The sequence below is a fragment of the Pollicipes pollicipes genome, unplaced genomic scaffold, assembly GCF_011947565.3.
Source record: "Pollicipes pollicipes isolate AB1234 unplaced genomic scaffold, Ppol_2.1 Scaffold_6473;HRSCAF=7676_pilon_pilon_pilon, whole genome shotgun sequence".
Classification (NCBI taxonomy): domain Eukaryota; kingdom Metazoa; phylum Arthropoda; class Thecostraca; order Pollicipedomorpha; family Pollicipedidae; genus Pollicipes; species Pollicipes pollicipes.
The window spans coordinates 112,618-122,100 of record NW_023596881.1 but is presented as its reverse complement, the minus strand read 5'-3'; the positions used below and the strand labels follow the sequence as shown (position 1 = coordinate 122,100).

Below are 9,483 nucleotides of genomic sequence, written 5' to 3'. Positions count from 1 at the left end.
GTGGAAAATTCTCTTAACAAGACTTGAACAGTTTGGACGATCGATCACACACAGGATTTTTCGCCGAAGCCGAAAGATCGGTCTGCAATGTATGCGACCGATAAATCTAATGCCAAAATTAGATCCAATGAAGTAGAACCAAAGCATTAGAGTTGGCTGGTGCAGATTCGCGAACGACTTTTCATCCATCGAGCCCATTTTTCGGCAGAAAAGAGAAGACCGATAACAGTTCGATGTAACTGACTTAACGAGCATACTTGCAGACGTATGGAAAGCGGTACCTAGTCGCAGCATCCGTCCATTTGCCGCCAGGTGTCACGTAAGTAATAAAAGGCTGTTCCACGGGGTCATATGGCTGTCCGGGACACCAGTTGGTGTAGCCGACCGGACTGCCGTCCAGCCAGCGGAACTCGTTGCTGGCATAGCTCGTCTGATGCCAGAAACCGATCTGGAACTGAGTGACAATGCCGGTGGTCAGAAGTCGAAGAAAGTCGTCCTCTTCCTCGGACAGCACTGACGTTAGCTCCGCCCCCACCCGGAGGTAGCGACAGCTCTCCGAGGCAGCTGCTCCGGTGACTTCGTCCGGCACCAGCCTGTAGCAATTACCATGGTTATGAACCCATTCCTCATCGCAGGGCATAAACAGTTTGCAAATGCCTGGAGATACCGACACGTCGTAGGCTACGGTAGTACACCCGAGCTGACGTGCGCACAGACATCCGCACTGTATAGCGCTGCCAGCTGCAGTGATGTTGAGAAGATTCCAATTGTGCTCCATTGAATGCAGCACTCTCATCACTAGAGTTTCGGCGGTCACCAACAGACTGCCAAGCCACAGGACCTTCGTCGCGAGAGACATCATTTCGGCTCACTGCTGAGGTGAGCAGAGCGACTCTGAGCAGGCCAGCTGCTGGCAACACACTGGGGCTTCTGGTTGTGTGCTTGTGTGTTTTTGTGATGGTAGGTCTTTGTATGCTGTGTTATGCCAGCCTGCCATGGTCACCGCCCCGCTATTGGTGGATTCTGGCCACTGCACCGCGAGTGTGTCCGCCACCGTCAATAATCCGGTGCACCGGCCAAACGGGAGCAAGTTTTGTGCGCCAAATTTACACGCCATCTAAGTCCGCGGCCGAAATTTGCAGTGGCACGCGACAGCTGGGTACAGTGCACCGTCGACGCCTGGCAATCGAAATGCTTTCACAAACTTCACATGGGCTAACATTAGCAACGCCAATTTCCCATTGATCTGCAGACGGCCAGCAAGGCGTGCATTTCCGAACCCATATTCCGACAATGACGGATCGGAGGGACATTTTACGCGTGAATAAGGAATAGAATGAGGAATTGCCTGGTACAAAGTGTGCGGTTTCACATGCCACGAGACCAGGATTTTGAGATGGATTTGACCGATTTCGACCATTTTCACGTTCTGAATCACATCTTGGCACCCGGTGCAGATAGGGGTGTAAATCCAACTTCAATGCTACCGCCAATGTAGCGACAATCTTAAATTGTATGTAGGTAAATTTGCTTATGCAACTTTAGTTCGTTTGTCAGAAATACGTACGCAAAATTTGTGAACAGATCATTGTACATTACCAAGTACGCTGGGAAAATATTCGTAAAAACAAAAGTTGGGCAGGATAAACGTTCGTATTGGAAAGCCCTTATGCATGAAGTACGTTCGCCACTGCTTGTCAATGTGTGTGTGGGGGGGGGGGGGGGTTCCTGCGGTGGGCGTCTTGCGTGGCTGCCTGGCCGCCGCTGGATGTTGTGCGCCGCCGGCTGCCGCTGTCACACCTTCCCACAAGAGCGAATTTATAATGAGGAGCCCATTGGTCAGCATACGAGCCCGGTGATATTAGCGCACGGCTGGCACGTTGTGGCTCCGGTACACCCGACACCAACACACACTCATGTGAGCGACAGAGCTAGGATGAAGCGGGTGGCCGGGGCGTTGGCGGGATGGTGGATCCGGTCAGGCACCATGAACGGCTGTCTTCCTGCCTATGGCTGTGCGCCCTTAACCACGTTATCCCACCTCCACCCTTTAGCTTGCGATAACATTTAAATGGGGCAAAAACGGGATCGCGTGCATACTAATACGCCGAACTAGCAAGGGTCCCACACACTGGCGAATTATATTGACAAGAGCCCACTGGGCAATGGCCCTGGGAACCCCCGGCCTTAACTAACCTACGCAGACTCCATGCACTCGGCGCCCCATCACACTCATTCCAAGCATTCGCATACTCTGGCGCCCCCATCATCCCATTCATCCTTGGCACGCACACGGGTGGGACCCCCTCCTTATTTCCCGCTGTAACGCTTCGTTCTAACCGCGTTACACCGCGCCTTGGCAATATAATTGGCTCGTCCGCGTGGGTCATCGTTAAGTTAAGTTTAATTCATTTTTCACATTTCGATCTTGCCATAAAGATACATTTAAGCCCCGTTCAAAGTGTATCACGTTTATTTGCCAGCTTGGCACCGACACAGCTGCTGGGTCGACACCGGATGTCCGAAGCTGAACGGCGACTCGTTCCCTCGCCTGACCTCCACGGTGACGGCTCCCTATTTGGACGACGCTCCCCACGTTCCGTCCACGATGGGTGGCCCACCATTCGCACTGCCACACCCACCACTCGCATCTTCCCGCTGCCGCGCATGTGCCTTAGGCAGCGCCTCGTCCAGCACGGAGGCGTCGCTTCCGGCACTTCTGCGCCCTCGCCTCCCGCCCGCCGGAGCAGGCTTTGCAATGCACCGCCCCACGGCGCGCCCCTCAGAGGCCTGGGGGTAGACAGCACGCTCACGGGACGGTGGAGCCCCTCGGCAGACGACGAACGCCCGGCGCGACCTGCGTCCACGCCTTACGGTCTCCTCGGCCGGCGCGCTCTGGAGACTCGGCCTGACCGGCCTGTCTGGCAACCTGATTCCTCGTCGCCTTTCCTATGAGCGTCGATGGCGGGATCCCTATCCGTCCCGAACATCCCGTCACCAATCGCCCATAAGGCCCGGCTTGCGCCACGTCGGAAGAGAGCACACTGACTTCTGCCCTCTCCTAAGGCGGAGACACCACAGATAGACTCCGCTACCGCCATGCGCAATCAAGCATCCCGGGCGATCCCCACGGGTCCTGGGTCACATCATGACCAATGCCTCTTCAGGCCGTCACGCCTGAAGTCAAGTGGAAAACAGTAAAACGAGTCAGCCGTCTCCGAGAAAAAAGGAGCGAAACTGTGTCTTTAGCCGCGCCACCCACAAACGTCTACCTACGTAAAAGCAGGACTGCGGTCGTCTGCCTCCTCGTCCTCGTCGTAGCCACGCCGGGCTGCTCGCTTGCCGGCGGGCCGCGAGCAGTGGACCGCTCCGTCCATCCACACCGCAAGAGACTGTCATCTGCCGGCGGGTCGCGGGTGCCCGCATCGCCATCGCGCACCGCCGGGTGTCGCCCACTACCGCGATTGTCCATGTCGGCTGATAGATACATCCCGGGATCATGTTCGGTTCGGAACATTCGACGCCGTCCTTCCCTACATCGAGCCTCCTGCGTCCGTATCGGATCCCTCCCGGACGAGATGGGCCTTCGCTAACCAAGCATGAACCCCGTGCATCCTTTGGGCAGAGCGCTCCAGGCCTAGCGAAACGGAGAGGAAGGTAAAAGGCGGGCAATATACGCGCTCGCTGAGGGAGTCCGTGTAACGCATGCGCTGAGCGGAGCTAGACCGCGCTAACCTATTAAATAGCGAGGTGAGCGGAAAAAGAAAACATGAATAAAGAGAAGGACAACGAAAGAAAAATAAAGCAGAACGCACTAAAAAAAAAACAGCAATCGACCTCACCCACGCGCGGATACCTCACTGGCCCAGCTGACCTATCGGGCGGACGAGTGATCAAGCGAAGGAGGTGGAGTAGCATGCACATAACGAAGTGTGAGCAGGAGCACCGGACGGAGCTTGGTAAGAGCTCGGTGTCCCGCGACGGATCAAAGGGAGGGATTGAATGCAAGCGACCAACTGAAGGGGAAACGAGCCTAAGCATAGGCGGGCATCCGGCAAAACCATTCCGTCCGTCGACACGGCAAGGCGATCAAATGGATGACAAAAGGGCAGCGCGATTGTGAGCGGATCGCGCATGCGCGCTGGTCGTGCTCCGGCGGGAATTCGGCGTCTCAAAAAGACAAGACATCCATAAAAGGACGCGCCCACACCAGCGACGCCGGGAGCGGAGGGCCAAACGCCCCGTTGGCCGGGAAAACGAACCTTGGTCTGTGCGGAAATCCTACGAGACTATGCAGTCCATCGGTATAGGCCAAGCGATCAACTACGAATGGTGAGAAGGCGGCGTGGTCGTGAGAGAAGCCGAGCACGCGCGCTGGATTGAACCCATGAGAGTCCGGCCACCTCGAACTATTGACAAAAAAAAAACCAGCGAAGCGAACGATACAAGGCGAGCCGTCCACCTAACCCACATTCTACCACCATTGTCGCCGGAGGCCTCCGGGGACATGTCGACTCGGCCCGTACGCCTCGCCTGACCGCGACGGCGGCCAGGCGAGGGCCCAGACAAGCCGCAGCGCCTCCACATGGCCTCCTCCACCGGCAAACTCCGGACAGCTACGGGACGTGTCAAAGAGCGAGCCGCTGCGCCCAAGCATGCAACCATGGCTCCGGACACAGCACCGCCCAACGCCGGGCCGAGTGTCCTCGCGCCGCCCGAGCCAACCTCATCCGGCCTCGCTCCCTCACTAAACCATCGCAATGCAAACCGTCATCTGTATTCCCACACAAGACAACGATGCAAAAACATCACTCACACACTGCGACACACCAGTCCATCGCTCAGGCGAGCTCAGTGTCGAGCTGCGTGGCACCTACCACACTCACACCCCGAGCCCTCCCCCTTTTCCCCAGCTCCGCGGGGGGATCCGGTGACCGCGGCTTGCGCCGCCCGCTGGGGAGCGGGGTGAAAGGGCACGCTCGGAGCGCCAGCCGTCCATGGCCCGGTGAGATGGGAGGGGGGGGGGGGGGTCAATAGCCTGGACACTCACATCGTGCGCGCTGTCGTCGGCGACCGTCGAACGCCGTGTCAAATGTCACAGCCGGGTGCTGTAAGCTGGGGCCTCGGAGGGTCGACCTCAAGATGCCGCTGTGGGCGTCGGGCGCACTCACTGGCACTGTACTGTGTTGTCCCCCTTCCTGGTGTTCTGTCCGGAGACCCCTGCATGATGTTTTACCGACTTTCGACACCTCTCAGCTCTGTCGGCCCGCCTTCGTCTCCTCGCGTGATCCAATGGGTTTGCCGCCTCGCCCCTCCGTCCAATGCGTCGCCGGGCCGGCATGCAACGCTCCTAGAGTCCAGCCCTCAACGTGCCCCTGGGCCAGATCTCGGGCGTGGCGTTGCTGGCGACGACGCGAGGCCCGCCCGCTCTCGCCTCGGGCGGGCCCTGCGCGTCCCCCTCTGGCCCAGTTCCCACGTGGCGTGGCTCTTCTGACGGCAGCTGAGGCGACGGCGGCGCCGGCACGGCGGAGTTGACGGGGCGGAACAGCAAATATCCTCATAACATGTTGTTTGCGCGTCCCTGTGCGCATGTTGTTTCGCCGATCGCCCGCTCTCGCCTCCATTTCTCTTGGCGCGATGGATGATTTTGGCAGGTGGGCCGCCGTCATGGCTGTTCTGGGGGAAGCACCTGACGTTGTTTTGACGACGTGAGTTGATCGGTCGGATCGTCGAGCCGAGCTGCATTCGCCCCTCGGCCTGATGGACCTGTTTTGACCACGGCCGGCTGGTTCGCTTTCCCACGCTCTGCGCGGCAAGTCCCTCTGGTCCCGGACGGGTGGCGCGCAAAACGACGAGGCATGAAAATGCACGTCTACATAAACAACTGAAAGTAAGAAAATGTTCAAAGCGAAGAAAGCTGATCTAACACCTGGTCCTGCTCCCACAATCTTTGTGTCTGTTTTGTAGGGTGCTTTCGTATGGTGTACCGTGTAGCTCCCCTTGTGCACGGTATGAAATATCAACACACGCTTCTGGTTTCCATTCTTGGTTTCTGGTTCCCGTTGCTCCCTTCGACGAAACAAAGCCGCAGATCCTGGCTCCCAATGGTTCTCTTGACAAAGGATCCTGGCTCCTGCTGGCTCTTTCGACAAACGAAGATCCCGGATCTTGGCTGTTTTTTTCGACAAAAAAACCGAGTCCCGGTTCCAACTGGATGCTTCGACGGAACCAAACCACTGGATCCTGGCTCCTGCTGGTTCGTTCCACATACCAAGATTCTGGGTGCTTATGGGCTGGAGATGAGTCTCTATAACAATCACCGGTAAGAAAGGACTAGTTGGCACACACAACGTGAAGAAAAGAGAAGTGGTTTCAGTTAAGCTAGACTGGATCTTGGTTCTGCTGGATCTTTCGGCTTATCGTCCGGCTGGGTTCTGGTTCTTGCTGTATCTGACAACTTAATATTAGGCTGAATCCTGGTCCCTGCTGGTTCCTTCAGCATCATGAGGCCTGATCCTGGTTACTGTTGGGTACCTGGACCTAATGCAAGAGTGGTTCCAGGGAACTTCCTGGTTTTGGAATCAGGAACTGGCCCCCCGGGAAAGAAATATTTGCAACCAAGCCATGTCTGATTATATCATTCACTTGGAACCTTGTGATTTAATCATATGTTATCCTGTTACCCACTCCATGTCCGAAAAAATGGTTGTTTGATTAACGAATGCAGGTAAAAAGTGTCATTTGTATGCTTTTCTTGGTAAGTTCCAGAGCAATCTTTGGAGCATCTCTTCCATGAGTTCCGATAACTCCAGCGGTGCTTAGGTCTTCTCCAACCAGGAAGCCGACGAGTCTAACGGACATCATTGTAGGGACAAGGTCAAGGACAAGGTCATCATTATAGGGACAAAACCTGCATGATCGTCAAGCTAATCAAAATGTGCGACTGGGTCCGCTCGTGGAAAACATTGCATACGGTGTTCGCGGAGAGTCATGGGAAGTGCGTCAACGCTGCCTGTCGAATCAAAATAGTCGCTTTCAAAGCTGAGCACAGTGTTGCAATCCACCACAGTTTCCCGGAGTGCCTCAGTGGTGAAAGAAAACTGACATGACCGGAAACTTTGGTATGAGGTTGTTATTGATTAGGACATGCCGATATCATAATCGATAACCTCTTTTCTCATGATAATATAATGCTACGCCATACACATGTGGCGCTTTATATTATGAGGTTGCGATCGGGAACTTGGTGGTAGGTATGGCACTACACGCTGGCGAGGGTTGGTTATATGCTCGCTTAGTCTGGGACACATGAACTCGCAGCCGCGAATCTGCGCTGCATTTAGTTATGAAAACAAATTCTAGACCCCAGCCAGTTTCGAAGCAAATCCAGCAGCAAAATTTGGGCACCGTCGTCACAGCCTTGTGCTTCTTACGGAATTTTTAGGTGCTTAAGCAGTTGTCATTTGTGTTGAAAACCGGTAAAGAATTCTGTCCAATTGATAATGACAATATCCATACTAACGTTACTGTCCTCATGACATGCCAAATGTGATGTGTGTGTGTGTGCCATGTCCTGCCAAAGACATGCTCAATGGGTGGTCCACGGGTGATCGACGAATCAAAGTAGTCATAGTTGTGCCATAAAATTGAAGGATGACATGCGCTAGCAATCTTCCTTTAAATAGTTGCATGTTGAGTCCCATCGCAGACGTACAAATCACACACCTGAGTTCAGCCGGTCATTTGTCATAAAGTCGAGCGCACAAACGTGACAGCTTTTAAACTGCTATGTCGACATCCGCACCTGCCAATTTATGTGCCAAAGTTTTCGCGGCGTGATGTTTATCACTGCAGCTTCTGTTTACTGCCTCCTGCAGCAGCGTTCCTCGGATAGCCAGTCCGGCCAAACGGCGTTCACTTGGCGCGGGCTGGGCAAATGTACTCGGCAGCTGTATCTGGAAAATGAGGCGACATGAACACAGGCGCGACCCGAGTGCTCGAACGGGGGGGGGGGGGGGGGGTACCGAGGTAGCGAAGGCCCTTGCTGGTGAAAAGCCCCTAAATTAGTCGCTAGATTGGGTGCACTTTATTTTAAGGACATCGAATTTTATTCGTTGCTATGTATGTTTCGTCTTTTTACACTGAAACGAACGACAGAGGCCTGCAGATGTCGCAATTCTGATCGCATTTTAGGTGCTATTTAAACGGAGGAAAAGTATTAACACGCGCTCGGGTGGGGTGGTTAAATTGTCCCCCACTCCAAATTTGTTTCCAAAGTGGTCTCCGAACGGTGCGGCGTATCCGCACTAACTTACTATCCGCGCCGGGCGCTCGTCGTCTGCCGAGGGGCTCCACCGTCCCGTGAGCGCGCTGTCTACCCCCAGGCCTCTGAGGGGCGCGCCGTGGGGCGGTGCCTGGCAAAGCCTTCTCCGGCGGGCGGGAGGCGAGGGCGCAGAGGTGCCGGAAGCGACGCCCCCGTGCTGGACGAGGCGCTGCCTGAGGCGCATGCGCGGCGGCGGGAAGCTGCGAGCGGTGGGTGTGGCCGTGCGAATGGTGGGCCGCCCATCGTGGACGGAACGCGGGGAGCGTCTTCCAAACAGGGAGCCGTCACCGTGGAGGTCAAGCGAGGGAACGAGTCGCCGTTCGGCTTTGGACATCCGGTGTCGGCCCGGCAGCTGCGTCGGTGCCAAGCTGGCAAATAAACATGATACACTTTGAACGGGGCTTAAATGTATCTTTATGGCAAGATCGAAATGTGATAAATGAATTAAACTTAACTTAACGAGGACCCACGCGGACGAGCCAATTATAATGCCAAAGCGCAGGAAATAGAGAGAGGGGGGGGGGCGGGGGTCCCACTCGTGTGCGCGCTAAGGATGAATGGGATGATGTCGGCGCCAGTGTATGCGAATTCTTGGAATGAGTATGACGGGGCGCCGAGTGCATGGAGTCTGCGTGGGTTAGTTAAGGCCGGGGGTTCCCAGGGCCGTTACCCAGTGGGCTCTTGTCAATATAAATCGCCAGTGAGTGGGACCCTTGCCAGTTGGGCATATTAGCATGCATGCGATCCCGTTTTTGCCCCATTTAAATATTCTCGCAACCTGAAGGGTTGAAGTGGGATACCGTGGGTAAGGGCGCACAGCCATGGGCGGGGAGACAGCCGTTCATGGTGCCTGACCGGATCCACCATCCCGCCAACGCCCCGGCCACCCGCTTCATCCTAGCTCTGTGGCTCACATGAGTGTGTGTTGGTGTCGGGCGTACCGGAGCCACAACGTGCCAAGCCGTGCGCTAATATTACCGGGCTCGTATGCTGACCAATGGGCTCCTCATTATAAATTCGCTCTCGTGGGAAGGTGTGACAGCGGCAGCCGGAGGCGTACAACATCCAGCGGCGGCCAGGCAGTCGCCCACGACGCCCACAGCAGAAACCCCCCATCCCTCCCCCACATTGTCAACATGCAAGTGAACACAACTCTCGCC

At 55.7% G+C, this 9,483-nt stretch overlaps 1 protein-coding gene across 1 annotated transcript; it reads right to left on the bottom strand.

Annotated features, from left to right (window-relative positions):
* Positions 1-244: 244 nt before the first annotated feature.
* LOC119106937 (low affinity immunoglobulin epsilon Fc receptor-like) lies at positions 245-4,509 on the bottom strand. The gene is made up of 2 exons (XM_037230283.1): positions 4,472-4,509; positions 245-593 (listed from the first exon to the last, which is right to left on the bottom strand). The coding sequence occupies exons 1-2, from the start codon at positions 4,507-4,509 to the stop codon at positions 245-247; spliced, it is 387 nt and encodes a 128-aa protein (XP_037086178.1).
* Between the last annotated feature and the right edge of the window lie 4,974 nt (positions 4,510-9,483).